We start from the raw sequence: 20,137 nt of genomic DNA, 5'->3' as shown, positions 1-20,137 counted from the left end.
ACCAACAAGATGAACTTAACACATTGGATGATAAGTAAACTCGTGACGTAATGTTTTTAGGATTATTTATTTGAAAATACCTTCTGTTTTCTTATGATTATCCGAAGGTTTTGCATAGACCCATGGTTATCAAACTGATCATAGAGTCCAAGCTAAAAATTTGCAAGAAAAAATACTGTAAAAGCAATGTAGCTACTTATCTGCATTTTGTACTTCCAAATACTGTAGCAAATGCAAACTAAAGAAAGTTGAATAAATAGTCAGTAAATATCTTTATTTTATTTCAACGTACGCTTGGAATCCTGACTTTTTAAGTCAACTTAAGATTTAAAAATGTGGCGAGCAAAGCATACTTACACTGTATTCTTTAAAGGGGTGATATTATGTATTTTCCAGGCACATAATGGTATTTTATAGCACAATCAAGTAGCTATGTTAGCTTCAAATGTTAAAAAGGTGCTATATATGTGAGTTGGAAGCTCCAAGAGGAGCTGCACTTTGTTAGTGCAGTTACATGGGAACCCCTGAATGGTTTCCATGGGATATTCATTCAAAGATGTTAATTTTTTTCTATTTTTTGTGTAAGATTTATCTTATGTAAGAACAAATGTATTTATTTTAATACTTGAAGCTTCAGATAGGGATCACATCCACGGGGGAGTTGAAATACAAATTTTGACTCAAAAAGCTCAGAGCGACAAAATGAAACAAAGCAGCTACTGACTTTATCAAACCCATACAGATCATAAACAAATTGTAGAGCTGTACAAAGTGTGCCCTCTTCAGTTGAAATATTGCAAGTAAACGTCTGGATTTTAAAGGGGCTTCAAATGCATGCTTTCTATTCATCTTAAAGTGGGATGCTAGGTCTTGCCAATATAAATAATAAAAAATTCTCATGCATGCTAATTAAGAAAATAAAAAAATCAATATTAATAGTAGTAGTAAATAGTTTTAGTATAACTATTGGTTATTGATCTTGTGATCTGAAGGGCTGTACTTATAAAGCATAGGATCTGCTTGAATGCAGAACAAACCAAATTTTGAATGAAGGAAGGAACTGAAAAAACATCTGGAAATTGTGTTTGGAGGCCTGACACAGATGCACTTTGAGTGGAAAAAGAGAATGAACTTTTCAGATGGGCTGCAGGTTCCTAAAGGAGCAGATAACCATCATGTGGCTTTATAGTCTTTTGTAATATGCCAAGTATGAAACACAGCTTGTAAAATAATCTGATAAATGTCACTAATGTAAGTAAAAGTCTAGTCTGAATAATGAAGCTGCTTAACTTACAAAGTGAATTTGACATGTCACAACATGTTTTTTTTAATCATGTTTACAAAGCAAGGACAGAAAAGAACTGTTCATAGTAACAATATTTATTTAAATAGTTGTACATGTTTTATACATACTAAACACAGAAAAAAGGAGTAATCTTAATCTCAGTGGTCCTGTGTATTTAGTAGAAATTCAAATTACATGAACAAAGCTTGGAATAAAAATGGCAATTATCAAAGTATTAAACTACAAGTCAGCATAGTCTAACCATAAAGTGCAATTCACCAGTTCCAGTTATTTAAGCAAGAGGTCCAGAAAGGTGAAAACAGAAAATCCCTATTGTTTTTGCTCGGACACGCTTTAAAAAAGGTGAAGCTGAAACCACAATAGGTAACTTTTCTGCCACCCCACACAATGCAGAAACTGAACTGTTATTGCACTGCATTGAAAAAAAAAACCCATTACAATGAGTCACTGACTCCGACTTACATGCATAGACACAGGACAAAAATATATTTTATAGTGGTGAAAAACAGTGAATAAATAATCACTGAGTTATTGAACTTAAGGTGGAAGAAATGTCAGTCTGCTAATGCAAGATTATTATAGTTTGGCTTGTCCTGTCAAAAACTATTCTGATGCAAAACATTGCAGATTTCATGAGTCAACAATATTTCAATTGACATTTGCGCTAGTTAAGTTGCATTCCTTAATAGAATGGTTCCTCTTTGCACACCCATTTTTCTGGCTTGTGTAAAGAAATGTATGTACCGTTAGATTCAGAATCGGTCTTCTGAATTGGTTTGCTTGATTTCTCATAATTAGTGAGATTGTTCATTCTTGGTCCTGTCGATGATTTCTTGTTGGGATCACTGTCCCTGTCATATGCTTGCTTTTTTGCAGTATGATGCATAGAATGATGAACTTTGATCCTGTTTTTCACAACTTTTTGTTTCATTTTTGAGGACGTCAGCGTAGGCAGACAGTCCGTATTTGGTGACGGTGGATTTTTCATACTTAAATTTGACACATCTTGATAGGGAGTCGATGACATTAAGTCAGATATATCCTTGATTTTTGGCTTATTTTCATTGGTTGTAAAATGCTCTTCATCCGTGTTTTCACATTTTATGTCAACATCCTCTTGATTGCTACTCTCCTCTCTTTTGTTGGTGTCTTGTTTGCTGCCTTCCCTTGGTTGTGCTGAGTATGTAGAACATGAAGTGAATGTGTCATATTTGGGACTCTCGTCATTTGTCTCCTGGTGTTTTTTCTCATGGCTTCTCTTTGTGGCAAGATACACAAAACGCTGGGGACAGAATGAACAGCAATATTTCTTCTCTTGGTTGGGGCTTCGGGGTGTGTTGTCAAAGCAAGAGCCATTTTCCATGCAGCTGTTGCAGATGTAATCCCCACAGGAGGGTGCCTCACCGGGGGGACCTTGTTTTCCGCAGGTCCGACAGAAGTAAGGATGGGAACCAATCACATGAGCTTTCAGTCCGGTCTCTGTGATAAAAGAGCTGTCACAGATGTCACAGTTGTAGGTGGGCCTCGGACTGTAGTTTCTGCTAAGACCATGTTTCAGCCCGATGCTAGCTCCTGAACTGCTCTCCTCTGCTGGAAAATGTGTTCTGTCAAAGTGGGATTCAGTGAAACCTGTTCTGTCTATAGAAAGTTCGGGACAGGGGTGAAACAAAGCATTTCTGTGTTTGTACCTGAACTTCTTTCTCTTCTTTTTAGCCTTGTAAGAATAGTAGGGACGCCAAAGCTGATCGGCTGTATCACAGTCATTGGTATCATCGTATTTCTCAGTGGAAGCAACGGCTTCCTGTCTGAGTCGAAGCCTCGGACTCTCTGAATTTTCCCTCAGTGGACTGCACTGACTTGGGGTCTGTTCCACACTTAGTTCTCTAGTTTTCCTCTTCTTCCTGGGGAAAAGCTTAGATCCTTTAATTTTGCGGCGGATGATGGCTTCATTACCTATTTTCACTGTTATCTGACATAGCGGCTTGGTGTCACTGTCCAGAGACGGGCCATGGCAAGCAGGTTTGGCGATGTAAGTCTCTGTTTTAGTCCCCATTACTTTGTCTCGCATCAACTCCTCAGTGCTGGATTGAAGTATCTCCTTGGTCATCTCTTCAACCCTTTTTGCTGAAGCTGATAACTCTCCTAACTTTTTAACAGTGCTTAAGGAGTTGAAGAATGGCACACTCTGAGTAATGCGCTCTGAGTTCATCAGCACAGGCGGTTTAGCTGCTTGAGACTCAGGATTGGGCAGAGTTAGCTTGGATGAGAAGATGCTGTCACAGTTATTAAAAGGTGAACCTCTGTCTCCAGTCTCTTTCTCTGTGCTTGTCTGCTTCCCCTGTTCACTACTGAGATTTTGATCAATAACTTGATTACAAGGTTTGTCGAAGCAGATGCGAGGCATGACAGGGGAGACCATCTTTGTTGTGGCCATAAAGGTTAGCGGGAATGAAGTTGTGTCAGGGTGGTTGAGGGGACTGTTTTCTTCAAATGGAGGAATAAGAGAACTGTTGTCTAAAGTGGATGAGTCACCTTTTTCACCACTTTCTGAGTACGTCTGGCTGTATGTTTTGTACTGCCTCTTTCTAAACTTCATGGGCAGAAGTCTGTAGAGTTTGATTGGATAAACGCTGGCTTTCAGCCCACCATTGGCAGATTTCTTTCTGACAGCGAGGTTGGGATCAATGCCGTGGAAGGACTTTTGATGGTTCTTCAAGATATAATACGTCATAAATGTCTCCAGACAGAAAATACACTGATAGCGGCGTTCACCTGTGTGCCAGATTTCGTGCTTGGTGCGGTACTCTGCCAAGGCAAACACTTTATTGCAATAATGACATGGATAAGCCCTCTGCCATGAGTGCACGTTCTCATGCCGCCTCAGGCTGGACAAGGTGACATAGACTCGTTTGCACACACTGCAGTTGTATCGCCTCTGCCTAACTGTCTTCTCTTCATGTAGGCGCTCTGTTAGGTTAACTTCAGTGAGCTCTGGCATGTTCGGGCTGGGAAGATCTGCAGAGGGAGGCTGTGTTGCAGAGCTCTCCACGTTTAATCTGTCATCTGAGTTGTGCTCCACCTCTTTGGCTGATATGTCCCTGGCATCAAGCTTAGGTGGGCCTCTTCCAGTCTTTGGACATAATCTCTCGTGGTTGTGCAGTCGTTTGAGGTGTATGAATTTTCTGTGACAAAATTTACAAGTCAAACGAGTATCAAAATGCTTTTTATGTACCTCAGAGTGAATGGTGAGAAGAGCTTTATTTGAGAATATCTCTGGACAGTGCTCGCAGCTGTAGACTGAAATGCTGTCCTCCGGGTGAGGGGAAAGAGGTGGTGGACCTAGCTCTGTGTCAGCACTGTCAGTGGCTCCACAGAGCTCCGTCTCTGTTATCTTCTCAGTCTCTGCTTCTGAGAAAAGTGCAGGCGGTGTCATAGCGGTGACAGGAGCAGCAGCATCACCATCACCATCAGATAACACTGATGTTACTGTGTTTGCTTCATCTGTTTGTTGATCCGCTGGTGCTGGAAGCATACTTTTGCCCAAAATGCCTCTCAGCCTATGGCGCTTTTTCAGTGGGCCCGTATTCCTATACATGAGTAGTTTTGAGTGCAATATTGCTGGTTTACAGACGTTCCTGTAGTCCCACTGACTGGTGTCTTTGCCTTCAGTGGAATTATTTACTGCATATGAGTGTTCAGACAGGGTGTGGGTTGTCTCATTGTTCCCATTGATGCTGGATATTGTAGGGAAACTTGAGGGCAGCTGTCCCACGTCTGGTGATTGCCTCTGCTTGTCTGTTTGAACCAAAGGAGTGAAGGGATTGTTCCCAGGACATATTTCAGTGATGGAGAAGGCATTGGTAATGCGAGGTCCTCTTGCACTATCTGTCTCCTCACGCCTGGAACCTTCATTCTTTGCTGTTGAAGATTTTGTGGTTGCACACGAGTCTCTGGGACTAACACATTCATCCCGCTGCTCTTCGTCCGCAAGCTTTTCCAAAAAAGGAATTCCAAGTCTTCTTCCAGCTGCTGCGAGTCCCCCTTTGTTCTCTTCACCAAGCGACGTCAACTTTGAGGAGTATATAAAGTTGAGGATACAGGCAAACACTTCAGACTTTAGGTCCATAAGCTCTAGGACTTGGCTGGAGCTGCATGTATCTGAGGTTGTCAGAGTGCTTCTGAAGTATCCGCTGCATGCAGCCAAGATGTTTTTGTGGGCCCGAAACTTCACATCCTCTACTACGATAGTAACGTCACAGAAGAGGCCTTGTGACCGCTGCTCATTGAGCTTGCTCAGCACAGTAGAAGGGTGTGTGCTGTCCATCAGGTTTGGATGCATAGGTTCACCGCAGTCATCTAAAAAAGAAAAAATAAGAAATTACTACACCACATGTAGTAAAGTAGATAAGTGTAAAATTATGAAATGTGACTATTTTCTTTTTAAAGCATTTCAGCACTTTTTCAGTTTTAACACTAGATGGCAGCAGCATTCTGACACGGAGCGCCAGTTTTTATCAACAGTAGCTGAATTTAAACCTGATGACCTCCAAACCACTTTAAGCATAAAGAATGTAGCCTACCTCCAAGTTTGCCTGACTTGAATTCAGTCTTTAGGGTTTCAAAGAAAGCATGTTATTATAGAACACACTTAAGAGTAAAATGATTCATCTTACTTATACCGGTTTGAGTAAAACCATAGCTAATGACATAAGGTGTAGGTAGTGATACATGTTCTCTGAACCATTTGTCAGTCACAACTAAGATCGATGATAACTGAATGAAGGATCTACATTATGTTTCTGGATATGTGAGTTTTCGTTTAATTTCAGCCACCTTAATTGGCCAACTAAACCACTTTAGAGTGCTACAGATGTAGAGTATTTTTTTTATATATAAAGTTATTTATTCAATAATGCTTAAAGATTATTAAATAAATGTGGTGAAATAAGAACTACTGCACCCAAATTGAGACAGTAAAATGTAGAGCTGGACAACACATCTAATTGCAATTATCATCAATAATTGTAATTATTGATGATAATTGCAATAATTGCAATGATACAACATTTTGCATAATTTTATATTCCCACATAGTGCCACACATGCATATTCTGCATGCCAATAACATATTTGGCCTCTTGGGTAGACTTACACTGCCGTTCATATTTTTGTTTGTTTGAAGTAGATATTTATGTGATGATGACTCATATTTTCCTATCTTCACAGTTGATGGCTTCCTTTCACATGCCTCGAAAAGAATCGCTACTAGTATTTCATTCTACTAAACAATCATTTAATATTTGATGATTGAAATCATAGCTAACAGTATGATAAAACGAAACTCATTTTGCATGTTTTAGATTCGGAGACTTTCTTTGCTTCATCCTGCTGGTGTGCATTAGAACAGAATTAAAACTGAAAAGATGCTGTGATGGCAAACTAAATACTGTGATGACAAACTAAATGAGATCAGTTAGATTTACAAATTATATTGATCTGAGCTAACCACACATTCATTTATTTGAATGCATGAGTATTATCTTAACACTGTGAGTCTCTCATGGGAAAATGCAATCTGAGTCATTTTTGTTTTGCATATCATGCTGTCTGTACATGGTAAGACACACTTCGTTACTTGTAAATGATGAATCATGCATCCACCTGCGTTGCTGCTACTTACAATTTCACTTTGCGCTTTAATTTTGTCAGAAGTATAATTACAACTGCTGTATTAAATATGACATCTCTAGGAGCAGGCCTAATGTGCCAAACAACAATGCATTTCTGTTAAAACTGTTGAAACTTAATGATAAAAAATCAAAGTATTATCTCTCTCGATCAACATATTTTGTCTCTACTTATGCTTATTATCTCTAGTTTTACAAAATGTAAATAACATTCGTGCTGGTGTCTTTAACACTGTCGTGTTTTGCTAATTGTTTTTAAACGCAGAACAGTGTTTCCTCTAAGGAGGTAATTATCAGAGAGGTTTCTTTAATTCTAATGTTGTGATGTGTACCAAATACAATATGGCCGCCAGTGTTTGTAAAGCCTTTCAGACGACAGAAAACACAGCTAACCTCCTGCCTTCTATCTCAAGACGGGCCTCCGTTGTCATGGCAACATGCTATGGCGCAGCACTTATTGGAATTCAGCCGGACGGCAATCGACTGTATCTGCCGTCAGAGGTTTCAGTTTACCTCTTGTTAAAAAAACCAAAAGAAAAACCCGCTGTGCCCTCTTTGGGAACCCTGCTGCAAGCAGAAATGCACAAAGCAATGGAGGTTTGCCTTTGTCCCCAGCTGACTATACTTTGTCTTTTGCTTGCCGAGGTCTGAGAGTCTTTGTGTCTGCAGCACAAAATGGACTTTCAGATTTTTCAGTGTTATCTGATGGATAAGTATGTTCCGAACATACAGAATTGTTCATCTTTTTTGCGCTATTTGTGGATCAGCATCGCCCTCTCCCTCCAAGAACCTTCTTCAATCCACCACATTCATTTTTTACAGTTTGCATCAGTTGTTGTGGTTTGTTGCAGGCACATGCTGAGCGGAATTTCTTAACTTGTTGTCACTGCTTTTTTTGAATTTGCCACACCCCGACTTAGTTTACCTTCAAAGACATAATTTGCTTTTATATTTTTTTTCTGAAAAACAGAAATCCCCTGAGGTCAAACCACAAACTGAGAAATGACAGAGCAAGATACAGAAAGTATTATAAAATGACAAACAAACTGTCAAGGCAAAAAAAAAAAACCTTTTCAGCTCTGCAAGGCACACTTCCGCACACATACACACACAAGCAGGTTAGATTTTGAGGGTAAGCATGCAAAACGTACCTTAGTGAATCAGAGAAAATGATGCACAACGAACAGGAAACAATACTGTGCAGTATCCCTTTCTCTACGGCCTGGCATACACAGAGTGATACACGAAAAACAGTTTCATAAGAGATAGGCGAAAATACTTTTTCCCCTATGATGGTCGCTGAACAGTGGTGGTGTCTGAAGCCGAGCTTTTTCTGACGTCTTTCTTCCTCTCCCTCCCTCTCATCAGTGTGCTGATGACTTCAGCTCCAGCATCTATCGTTTCTATCCATGCAGCCTGGGTCCTGGGCTAGAGCTGCCCTACCCTCCTATGTCCTACACAGCGAATGGAATAACTCACAATTTTTTTTTTTTTTTTGCAGAATGTAGCTAAATCGGAGCACAGGTCTGTCCCATGTACTAGCTGGGCAACTGACGCTTTCGTTCTGGAGCCACTAAGCAGGAAGCAGCAACTTATTATTAAGCATCGCAGAGAGCTGTAGGGAGAGCGGAGAAATGCAGGGCTCTACATCACACATCGGCTCTGTTCTTCATCCCACAGCCAGAAAACACGCTCAGCTGCATCACTGTGAGCGCTCATAGCGAGTGGTCCTGAGCCGAATAACGGATGCCGTATTAAATCTCCCCAGCGCCGCAAACTAGATCCAAGTGGAGCCTGATGCGCGCTTTTACAGGACAATGCCTTGCATGAAATATAAATCATCATGAGCCCTCTAATATACACCTTAAATGCATAACATCACACCATCTGCTAGTGCACACAGTCTCTGCCTGTGCAGCAGCATATCACACCACTGCCTTTCGCCCATGCCTTGACAGTCATTGTGGTTAGAACAGATAAAGCTGAAGCAAAGAGGAGATGATACACACTGCCGCCCTGTTGTGCAAACCAGCAATCACAGTCCAGATGTTTAGCAATGCTTTTTCTGACTGAGATGAAAACAAACCGTGCTCTCTGCAGCGACTTGGGGTATACCTATATAGAGGCTGCTGATTGATGCGAAAGCAGCAGATGCGTCAGCACTGCAGACGAGGGGGGAGGGGAGGAAGCCAAACACACGATGTGGCTCGGTAGCCTCTCCACTAGCCTGTAAAGACAGAAGCAACTGCTTCGGCCCTCCCATCCTGACTATCACTTACATTTAACCAGACAAGCGATGTTACATGGTTGCTGATGTGAAAGAGCAGATGCAGTATCTATAAGAATATACTTACTTGTTGCATCTAAATACAAAGAAGACACATCTGACTTTATGTGTGTGTGTGTGTGTGTGTGTGTCTGTGTGTGTGTGTGTGTGTGCGTGTGTGTGTGTATTTTTAAAAAATATGATAAACTTCTTACCAGTTTTTTTTCCATTTGTATTATTTGGGTTGTAGCAAATTATGAATACAAAGCTATAAACTATTTTTGATGCTGGTAGAAAAATATGCAAAACTCTTTCTTCCATAGTCAGTCTCTTCTAGTTAAAGTAGTATGGATCCTTTAAAGACATTTGTTAACTACAACAAAAACTTAGTGTATGTTACTGACTTTTTTGGAGCTAAATAGACATAAGTAAGGAAATTGTTTTGAAGTGAAAGGAAACTGATTAGTGGTTTTTAAAATGTCTGAAATCTGAAATGTGTAGCTTGTGTTTGTATTCAGATCAGTCAGTATTTTGTAGAGCTTCCTGTCGCTGCTGTTACAGCTTCTGGTCTTTGGGGATATGTGTCAGTAATTTGTGAATCTGGAAACTGACATTTTTGGCTTTTTTTATTATTATAATTTCTAAAACCTGCCCCTCAACTTGAATTAAGAGTATCTGTGTGAACACAGTCTCTTTAATTCTTGTCATAGATTCTAAATTGTATTTGAGTCTGAAATTTGACAGGGACATACAAACCTATGAATGTGCTTTCTGAACCATTCCGTTGTTGCTCTAATTCTGTTTTAGGGTATTTGTCCTATTAGAAAAAGTGAGTATCAAGAGTGCCTATAGTTCAGCGGCCTGACAGCTGTACGGTAGAAACTGTTTTTGAGCCTGGTGGTCCTGCACAGTATGCTCCTCAGCTGAGGCGAGTGGCTGAACAGTCTGTGTGCAGGATGCGTGGAGTCCTTCATGATGCGGAGCGCCCTCCCCCTTCATCATGATGTATAGAGGTCCGAGGTGGAGGGATGGCTGCTCCCCACAGTCCTCTGTGCAGTTTTAACCACTCTCTGCAGAGCCATTTCTTTGTTTCAATAAGTAATTTCTCATCGAAGCAAATTTGGGGAACCCCAAAGTTTAATCCTGGGACTTATTCAATATCTATATGCTCCCACGAGCTCAGGTTATAACAGGAAATAAGGTTAGTTACCATATCTACATGGATGATACACAGCTCTACATTATGATGTCATCAGGTGACTCTGAACCCATCCAAGCAGATGCTTAGAACAGATGAACCTGTGGATGTGCCAAAACTTTCTCTCTCTGGACAGAAACAAAACTGAAGTTATTATCTTTGGACCTAAAGAGGACCTGCTGCTTGAGTTCTCACTAAAACCAGCAAGACAGAGTACATCAACCCAGTACTAAAGTTCCTACACTGGCTCCCTGTAGCTCAGAGTAGACGTTAAAATACTGTTGCTGGTTTATAAATCACTGAATGACTTTAGCACCACAATAAATTAAAGATCTGCTGTTGTTTTATCAACTTTCCAGACCTCTCAGGTCTCCTGGCTCTGGTCTGCTCTGCATCCCCAGAACCAGAACCAAACATGGAGAAGCAGAATTCAGCTTCTATGCACCACAAATGTGGAATAAATTTCCAGAAAACTGCAAAACAGCTGAAACACTGAGTGCTTTTAAATCTAGACTAAAAACCCACCTGATTAGAGTTGCATTTGAAACATTATAAATGGGACTGGCAACCTGTCCAGGTGTACTTGGTCTCTCACCTGTTGACAGCTGAAGATAGAGACCTGCACCCCTCACAATCTCAATGAGATAAATGTGTATGACGATATTTGGGTAATACTCTAAATGTACTTCTAGATATTAATGTTTATACCCGACAGCAAAAATTAGAACAGAAAAACTAAAATATCTGAACAAAATCTAAATAAACTAAAAAATAAAATGGTGTTAATGATTATAAGGCTGAGAGATCTAAAGAAATCTTCTGGAGAAAAAAAAATTAACATTTACTCAATTGTTCTATATTCAAAAACCCAAAGTGCTCTTTGACATTTGTGTTTTCTTTTTTGTCTGTTAAGCCAAATGTAATTTTCCATAAAAGGTTGCTTTGTGAGAACAAAAAGATAAGATAACTGTTCACTACAAGTCAAACTAACCCGTGTGCTGCTCCCGCTGAGGGCTGCCAAGAGGTAAATCATTGATAAAAGCAGCACATGTATAAAAATACATCTCTAACATTGATGAGATTTACTTCCCCTTCACAGTCATGTTCTACTTTGTGTTGGTCTACCATTTGAAATGTTTTCTGATGTGTGCAATTTTGTGATATCAGACTTATGTAGGGCTTCATCAGGATACTAAAAGACACTTTCAAATTAAATAAGTGATTCCTATTCTTGCACTCTCGTCTGACAGAGGCAAGGCTGCTATATCGTGACATTGGCCCTTCTGTCTACCAACAGCTGGCAAGACGGGTGACGGGTCTTGCCCAAGAACACGGTGACTCAGCTGAGGCAAGTCCCTGCAGGACAGGGACTTGAACCCGTGACCACCTGATTACAGGACGAATTCTGACCCATGTCACTACCATTGCCACCACTTTCCTCCATAAGTTAAGTAAATTACGTCAAACTGCAAAATATTTCACCTATGGAGTATTCCAGCCATTGTCCTATGATATTTTTTTTTAGCAAACATTTCTGTTTACTGTTGACGGCTTTACGAAGAATCACTCTGTTCACGTTCAATATCTACATCTGAACTGGAAACAAAATGGCAGCTGGGTAGGAAAAAAAATCACTTCATACTTTAAATCCTTATATGCTTTATACGTTGGCTTAAGTTTTGTATTATATAAGAGGAATCTCACCATCTAGCCCTAACATCACAGCCAGGAAGTGTTTAAAACAACAGGAAAAATATACAGGCCTTTATGCTTCTGTGGCTCTGTGATCCCAGCTGTGGCCTGTGGGAAGACTCATCGGCTGGAAGGCAAACACCGCCGCACCAAGCTGAGTAGGCCTTATATAAAGCAATCCCAGTTAACAAAGAGGTTTATGCACGGGAGAATTCATCTTGCTGTTGCAATAAGCACCCATACCTGTAGTTGCCTATTAAAAAAACGTTTCTGTGTGGAAGGTCTTGCTTTGGGCCCGTCTCCGGCGCAGTGGAACTCTCTCTGCTGTTTGTTTAGGCGCAGGAGGGTAGAGCAACTACCCGGCCTCCGTTGTTGCGTTGGCCCATCTTAGGCCTTTCCCATCTTCTGTCATAGCTGCTGGCGGTGTGGACTTTCCTTCTGGCAGAGATTTTCCTGCTCCTGCTGTGCAAAGTTGCCTTGTGGAGACAGCTGCCAGTGCTGCGTCACTCCGGCTGCATCACTGACCTACAAAGAGTTCCTGAAAAGGAGGGGTGGTGAGGCGAATGTGTGGAGCAAAAAAAAAGGGAAAAGGGATAAGCAGAAAACAACAAGCCTAGCTCCAACAAACAAATGGATGGGGCTTCCGCTCTCCCTTAGTTTGAGGTCCGGTTGCTGCTCTGGTATTCAGGAAGTGAGTCTGGGAGACAGATCCTTTATTGTTATGTAATGAACTTTTTTTTTTCTCTCAGAACATTCTCAGCTGAGAAGTCTGTGCAAGAGGCTAATAATAGGCCATAATACCTCAGTGAGGCCTGAGTGTGGCCATGTCAAATCATAGAGGGAGAGCTGGTGTTTAATGTAGCATTTAGAAAAAAATCTAAATTGTCTGTTTCCTTCTTAATAAGAGATAATTGTTGTCTTATTGCCTTTCTTTTAAAACAAAAAAATAACAAGTCAAATTACAACTTTTTAAATATTCTGTGACACAATACGGCTATTTTAAAACTGGAAAAAGTTCATACCTTCATCTAATGTTACAGTAGCTTTCTTGGGACAGAAGCAGATGCTCATGAAAGGAGATTTGTCCAAATTTTTAAGGCAGGATCACTTAGGCCTGGAAATGGTAACCAGAACTACAGGACTTGTTTTGCACACGCTACCCTAAAGGGTTTGTTTTTCTTTATTCTCCTCCTCCTCCCTACATCATCCTGCTTTCACTGCTGTGCTGCTCCCTCTGCTGGCTCATTGAAAGAACACATCACAGTGGTAACACACTGAAGAGCAATGAGGGAAGCAAAGACGCCATCCAGTCGTGAGGACCACCACCAGAGGGCACTACAATAATTTGCTCAAATGTAAACAGGAAGTATGTAACCCGACGTTGTCTGATCTGATGTCAGCAGGATTCAAGCATTTAAGATCTTTCGATTATATTTTTGCCACCTTGTGTTTTGATCTAATTTAAAATATATATGTTATATAATTTTTTTTATGTAGCATAATTTGAGTTGCCTGTAATTTTCCATTATGTTAACATTTTTTTTCAAAAATGCAACTGTTGGCAATATGAAAGTACTAACTTGTTTTAAGAATGCTTTTGCAATTTTTTTTTTTTTTTTTACTTTGTTCACAACCCTCCCGACCCCACTGAGGGACCAGGGTGTAAGAAAATGGATGGATGGATACTTTGTTCACTAAAAAATGACAAGAAAAACCAGTTGTGTTGCTGTTCATTTTTACTGCTTTTTGGTGTCATTGCTGGTGGTGTCATTGCTGTTGTCATTATAGTTGGTGCCATCATGAAAGAAGGTAAAATAGGTAATCTTCCATCCCATGGCTTTTGCCAAGTCCTCCAGTTCAGGGTTGTAATTAGGACAGTCGTTCTTCACAATCAGTTCCCAAAACTTTTCAGAGTTGCAGAGCTATGGTCCAGTTAGACCCCACGACAGGAAGACGAGGATTGTTAAAATTGTTTTAGAAGGTGTGACAGTTAATGTACAATCACACAAATGATTAAAAATAAAGCAAATCCAGTCACCTCATTATTGAACATTTGATGTTTTGTAAGGGTCTTACCATTTTGAATCTTTTGGAAAGCTGTGCCAACACAAATCTATCTTTCAGCTGCAGGAAGGAGATGATTTTGAGTAGCAAGTCATCCTGCAAGCGATCAAGATAGTCGTAGTTTCCCTGACACAGTGACAGCGAATAGTCCAGGATCTTCTCACCAAAAACACGGCTAACCTCATCTATGGAGGATATGGATCATGGCAATGGTAATGGTAATTTCTTGAAAACTCACATAAAAAGTGTTATTGACAACTTAGCAAACAACTGTACTAAATTATACCACACTTTGTTAATGACTGTCTTTTGTTAATGGTACAGCTTTGCTTGGTAAGTCTTCTAAACATGTGAAACATCCCACTATTTGAAAGGTATAATACATGTTTTTGAACCAAGAATGTATTTTAAAAGACAATTAGCCCAGCTTCTTTGCATACAACTCAGAAGAGCTGAAAGAAACTGTATTTCTTAAATTACAGATTTGATCTAAGACCAGGACTTTAAGAAATCATGCACACATTTTATAGGTAGTGCTTATATTTCCCAATGATGTCTCTCTCTTTTCACTACCAGGAGCCAAGACTACTTATCAACCTTGGTTCCTCCAGGGCATCAGAGCTCAGAAATGTTGTCATCTGAACCGATGTTTGTTAGCTTTAGTGAGAAAATGGACCACTACGTATCAAAATGTATATCCCTCCTGAGTACACAAAAAGTTATATGTCAACACAACCAACTGGTCCCCAATGACCACCTCCACTGTCCATAACTAAAGTGGCTATTACACTCAAAGACACTTTATAATGAAATCAATAATTCTCAATCACACAAATTCAAATGCTGATGTAGGGAAGGTACTTGATTGTAGCCACAGAAGTCTGACAGAAGGTAGATACTGGCACCATCTACCCTCCTAACTACCACCAGCAGGCAAGGTGGGTGAAGTACAAGTGTCTTGCCCAAGGAAACAATGACAGAGATGGACACAGCAACCAACAACCCACTGATTACAGGACAAATTCCTACCTCCCTCTCCACTATTGCTCAACTTATTGGCGATGATACTATTGTGGTAACATTGTACAATTATAATTATATCTTCATGTGATTTTCTTTTTCATTCCGTGAATAAATTTACACAAACCAAAGTTTGTTGTTTTTCTGATTTTTGCTAGGGATGTCAATACACATACAAATGGCACAGTATATGTTTTAAAACTGCTAAGTACTTTTTTATCAATTTAAGAAAAAAAAAACTATGAGATCAAAATTGTTTGTGCTGCTTCGAATTTCATAGAGGCTTTAATCTGGGTCTTTGCTGCAGTTGAGTTGTACACGTTGACACAAAATAAAACCTTCAAAATAGGGTACCAAATTTTTAAGATGCGGTTAGCAAGTTAATATAAATTTTCCGTAGTAGTGTTAATAGTTTGGCTTCTCTGAAATAAATGACTAAGAAATTGAAGGTGGATCCAGACTTTTAGAATACTTTTTTTCTACTGATTTGTGGCTTCATTACTTATGTAACATGAATGGCAGTTTTCCCTGTAAGGAAAGATATAATCCTCAGTCAACTGAATGTTTATTTTAAGGGACAATAATTATACCAGACAGAGTTCTGCATAGCAAAGGTGGTTCAGTCAAGCTTAAACATTAACCATAAAAAGAGATTAATAAGGACATAAATACATCTTACCCTGAAGTTCTTTGTCCAGTAGAAAATGAGGAAAAGTTGATTTCTGCATTTTTGGAGGACGAAATTTATTTTCACGTCGCAAAGAGATGGTCCACATATTCAAAATGACCTTAAATTAAACAAATAAACAAACAGACAGACAATGGGGTCATCAAAGTACGAAAATCGCTACCTCAGTAACATCTGAATTCTGAGATTTGTAAAAATGAGCGAGAACTCACGCAAGTATGTGCATTTGCTCAAGACATACCATACCTCATTTCTGGTAATCACAAAATTGTAAAAGTCTTTAGAGGGTGCTGGGCCCTGGCCAGAAATTTCAAACAGCTTCTCCCCCAGTAACGACGCCATTTTGGACGCAGCACTGTAACCATGACAACAACAAGAAAACAACTCTGTCTGAATTATTTCAATAGAATAGAATGCAGTAATTGTCACATTTTCATTGAAAGATTCAAAGCCAAAATTTCAGGGCGCACATTTAAAATATAACAATAAATATAACAGTATATATTAAAAAACATCAACGGCAAAGGAACACGATTAGTGGACGTACGTTTGAGCAACAGAAAAAAAATAATTATGATGACTTAAATTATTAACAGAGTTATATTTTTACACATTCAGAGAGAGAGAGGGAGAGACAGAGAAACGAAAGTGGGAGGAGGTGAGGGGGGTTCACGACCCAGCGGATTTATACTTAATATTTGTGACAAGCTAGTAACACCAGTGTTTAACTGATCACAGCGGAACATTTACAGATAAAACTCTTTTTCAGCAGCGCTGTATTGTTATTTTAGACTAAAAATCGGTGTTTGTAGGAGAAGCGTCTCTCCCGAGTCGCAGTAAGCTGATGTCGAAAATCACGGGTATCTAGTTCCACAGCGGATGAATAACGCGGATGTATATTGCAGTTGTAGGCCGCTCAGCTGATACGAAGCTAGCAGGGGTAGAGAGAAAAGAGGAGCAGTGCACAGTCTGTTACAACTACAACACTGGAACAAATAGGTAACAATAATATGTGAAATATTTACATTTTCAGTGACATCTCAGTCATCAGTCTTTAGAAATGATTTATTATCGATTTGTATCAATAGAATTTTGATTCTGTGTCGTAGAGTCATCCCGAACTCCCTTCCTGCTTTCCTGTTTTTTTGTGTCTAAAATGTATCAGTGGCCATTTCTTTTTGCAACCTAGCGAGGTCGTGCTACCTTTTAGTTGTGCGACTAGTTAATTGAGTTTGAGTTTATTGTATTTAATCAGGAACTCACGTGTTTGTGAGGTGTATTTAAGCTCTTATTTGTGAACCCCATTCTGTCGAGCTGGCAAAGCGCTAGCCAGTGACAACAAGGAAAGCTCTTATTGATTAGCATGCCAAGGTTAGCTACAACGCTCTTGGATGATTTAACGTCGCTTAACGTAACCTACGTGACTGCCCTGCGGTGGCTAATTCTGTTTTGATAAGGTTAGTATTTCATAAATCGGAGAACTTTCATTTTTTTAATAGCAACCAGGTACTTGTGAATGTATTTTTTTTCTATTTTGTCAGGTTACTACTGAACGGCCATTAAAAAAGCTATGTTGCATGGCTAAGCTCATATTAGCTTGCTAATAATTAACTAGCTTCGACGCTTGTCAGTTTAGCCACGGCATTAAGATTTTAGCTTTATTTGGTTCTGTTTGCCCAACTGTAACAACACACTATGCGTTTTGTTGACACTTTGTTAGACAACTTATTTTCTGTAGGCTAGCATTAGCTAAAACCCCAGACATTGGTGCAGTGAAAGGGAGCCCTTGGCCTTTTGTAGGCTAAGAAAACATCGGTTCAGTTCTCATATTTGTAAAGGTTAGCTAGCTTGTACGCAACAACTAGGTTGACACCGAGGCTAAGAATTAGTCATTGTATTTGTTGTATGACAGTGTTGTATTTTGAATTTGATTCCCCTACCAATCATCATAAAATGTGGACCAACGCATTTTGGGCCATCACGTCTCTTTTCGTTTTCTTAAAACTTGTCAGCCATACTTGTGTGTCATAATAGCCCGAATACCAACCTAGCTAGCCCCACAGCTTTATTACATCAAACCGCTGTCGGTCCATCCGATGCTGCCATTTTCGGTGCCTAGCTCATCTCAAGTAGTTACATTTTTATTTTGGGAGGCTGTCTTTGTAGTTTATTTAAGACCATATCCTTTTTCGTTTACGAAACAACTTACAAACGAGATAGTAGTTTAAACCTACCTATTGGTTAAGTGTCTAAATAGGTTGACACACCGGTACTCAAACTACGCAGTTCAATGCAACCAGTGCTAAATTAGCCAGCGTAACTTTTAACTGTTTAAGCTTTCAAATGTGTTATTTTCTCGTTGAGGTACCATTCGTATTGTGGTTGTCGCGTTTAGGGTGGTAACTTTTGACCGCAGAACATACAGTGTGAACTCGGTGCTGTCAAAACGTATGAGATTGGAAGGGAATGACTGGCTCAACATGCTAACGTTGCTCGGTGATGCTAAACAACTACGTCAGAAATAAAGGCCTCTGGAAATCATAGGTACTAAACAGGACGCGGTTGGTGTCTTGGTTATGTTGTGAAGACGAACCAAACGAGATGGCGATTAAAAATGTCAGCCACTTGCTGTGTAAATCTAATCACATTACTGGCGAGTGGCGTGCCAGTTGTCAGTGCTCGAATAACAAAGACAAGGATGCACTGTCAGTGTAGGCCTAACGTGGCCCTATGAGCTCCGGGAATGTGGCGTATTTTGTCATCAGAATTCATTATATCATGGATTAATCGTCAGTTTATTTGCTATTTCTTGGTGGTAATTTTCTAGTATGCCAAAAGTACTTAGGTGGTAAGTTGGCATTATTTTGTAAATATCAAATCCACCTGGATATGGTCATGTTCAGCCTCATCAATTGTCTCATGTGAATTAAGGTTATATGCAAATTGTTCGTGCTGCAATATAAAATTCTCTACCATTATTACTAAAACTGGCGATTTCCTACAGCAAGCTTTCCTTGTTATTTCTAATATTCAAGACGGAGAAATATTATATATTATGGAATGTTTATGCCATTTGATTTCTGTTTAAAACTTAATTTATTTAAAAAATATCTATGATCTATATATGTGTATTTTGACATGCATGCGTCCCTGATTACTGACGCTCAGAAAAATACCCAGCTGTTATAATAATGCTGGGTAATATTTTATCACAAGAATACCTCAAAGCCATTTTTCCCAGAGGTAGAAATGTAAAGAAAATCTGGTTTATTATACGGTGTCAACAATATGTTGATAGAAACTGTGAAAACACATAGGCTGCAACAAGAGTGTAAACATAGGGGATTCAGTGATTCCATGCAAAGTTTTAAAAATAATGCTTAGCTATTAAGAACATGCCTTAATTGCATTTCTATTCGAAGAGATTCATTTAATTGAATTAACTTTTGGATCAAAGGAATATAGATCACATACAATTAATGAAGTCATTTGTAGACTTGGATCAAAATTTTTTGGTTAAACTACCTGTGGTTTTGAGATTGCATACATGTGGTTTGTTTATTAGCCAATACAGGTCCCAGGACCACTAGTTAGATTAGTGTTTCTTTAGTCTTTTTTTTTTCTTAACAGAGTTTCTAAATGTTGATCAAGGTGTCTTTTGTGAAATAGGACATCTGAAATCGCCACAAAGAGGAAGCTGTAGCCTAATGCTATAAACATGCTGCCACTTGTTAATTTTTCATTATGATTTTTTTATATGCTCATGTCTGCTCGCTGTCTTTTATTTTAGTGAATGGTAGTGTCTAGAAAGGGTATGTCCCTTCAGGAGAGAGGTGCCAATGTCCAACCGGCCTAATTCCAATCCAGGGGGGTCACTGCGCCGTTCACAGAGGAACACTGCTGCGGCCCAGCCACAAGACCACACAGCAGCTGGAAGGTGAGTCCGTCTTGCATGTTTGCTTTATACTTTCTCAATCAATAAACTCCCTGTCTGCTTTTCTTGATTAAACCGAGCAGCAAGACTGATGTTTATTGAGAAGAGTTTTCACTTTTGTAAACACTGTAGGAAACTTTACTGATTGCTGAATGGCTATGTATGTGCCTTTACAAAAAGAAAACTATGTTTTTCTTTCTTTTTGTAGTCAGATAACTCTTACTTTAGCTTTTTTCTTTTTACTGGTTACTCCAGAGGTGCTGGTGACGAAAAGAATTGGCA

The 20,137-nt window shown here is 39.5% G+C and overlaps 3 protein-coding genes across 13 annotated transcripts in view; 1 reads left to right on the top strand and 2 right to left on the bottom strand.

The window, feature by feature from the left end:
* Positions 1 to 1,359: 1,359 nt before the first annotated feature.
* zbtb38 (zinc finger and BTB domain containing 38) lies at positions 1,360 to 13,304 on the bottom strand. Of its 4 annotated transcripts, XM_008425419.2 has the most exons (4): positions 13,172 to 13,304; positions 12,393 to 12,687; positions 12,221 to 12,313; positions 1,360 to 5,662 (listed from the first exon to the last, which is right to left on the bottom strand). In XM_008425419.2, the coding sequence occupies exon 4, from the start codon at positions 5,643 to 5,645 to the stop codon at positions 1,989 to 1,991; it is 3,657 nt and encodes a 1,218-aa protein (XP_008423641.1). In that variant the 5' UTR covers positions 5,646 to 5,662; positions 12,221 to 12,313; positions 12,393 to 12,687; positions 13,172 to 13,304; the 3' UTR covers positions 1,360 to 1,988. The 4 variants fall into 4 exon arrangements, with proteins under 4 accessions (XP_008423641.1, XP_017163713.1, XP_008423640.1 ...); XM_017308224.1 differs by lacking the exon at positions 13,172 to 13,304 and having other exon boundaries at positions 12,393 to 12,843; XM_008425418.1 differs by lacking the exons at positions 12,221 to 12,313; positions 12,393 to 12,687; positions 13,172 to 13,304 and adding an exon at positions 9,109 to 10,557.
* A 563-nt stretch (positions 13,305 to 13,867) lies between these two features.
* Positions 13,868 to 16,276, bottom strand: fbxo36a (F-box protein 36a). Its single transcript, XM_017308276.1, has 4 exons — positions 16,168 to 16,276; positions 15,913 to 16,021; positions 14,226 to 14,398; positions 13,868 to 14,071 (listed from the first exon to the last, which is right to left on the bottom strand). The coding sequence occupies exons 1-4, from the start codon at positions 16,261 to 16,263 to the stop codon at positions 13,886 to 13,888; spliced, it is 564 nt and encodes a 187-aa protein (XP_017163765.1). The 5' UTR covers positions 16,264 to 16,276; the 3' UTR covers positions 13,868 to 13,885.
* A 466-nt stretch (positions 16,277 to 16,742) lies between these two features.
* The window catches only part of trip12 (thyroid hormone receptor interactor 12), a 31,105-nt gene continuing 27,710 nt past the window's right edge, over positions 16,743 to 20,137 (top strand). For 3 of the 8 annotated variants that reach the window (XM_008425417.2, XM_017308274.1, XM_008425414.2), the window contains exons 1-2: positions 16,744 to 16,920; positions 19,712 to 19,858. In XM_008425417.2, the coding sequence (XP_008423639.1) occupies positions 19,761 to 19,858 (98 nt within the window). In that variant the 5' untranslated portion in view covers positions 16,744 to 16,920; positions 19,712 to 19,760. Of the gene's footprint in view, positions 16,921 to 17,004; positions 17,379 to 18,041; positions 18,466 to 19,711; positions 19,859 to 20,137 lie in introns of those variants that run through there. The other 5 variants (XM_017308275.1, XM_008425413.2, XM_008425415.2 and 2 more) reach the window with 4 other exon arrangements.

The sequence above is a fragment of the Poecilia reticulata genome, linkage group LG13 (assembly GCF_000633615.1).
Source record: "Poecilia reticulata strain Guanapo linkage group LG13, Guppy_female_1.0+MT, whole genome shotgun sequence".
Lineage (NCBI taxonomy): Eukaryota > Metazoa > Chordata > Actinopteri > Cyprinodontiformes > Poeciliidae > Poecilia > Poecilia reticulata.
This window is presented reverse-complemented; position numbering and strand designations above follow the sequence as displayed.

Excerpts from the sequence above, each read along its gene's own strand:
- zbtb38 (XM_008425418.1), bottom strand. The coding sequence starts at position 9,256 with ATGGGAGGGCCGAAGCAGTTGCTTCTGTCTTTACAGGCTAGTGGAGAG. Across the intron at positions 5,663-9,108 it reads AATCAGCAGCCTCTATATAG|ATGACTGCGGTGAACCTATG; the intron begins GTATACCCCAAG and ends TTTCTTTTTTAG.
- fbxo36a (XM_017308276.1), bottom strand. The coding sequence starts at position 16,263 with ATGGCGTCGTTACTGGGGGAGAAGCTGTTTGAAATTTCTGGCCAGGGC. Across the intron at positions 14,399-15,912 it reads ACTGGACAAAGAACTTCAGG|ATGAGGTTAGCCGTGTTTTT; the intron begins GTAAGATGTATT and ends TATCCTCCATAG. Across the intron at positions 14,072-14,225 it reads TTTCCAAAAGATTCAAAATG|CTCTGCAACTCTGAAAAGTT; the intron begins GTAAGACCCTTA and ends ACTGGACCATAG.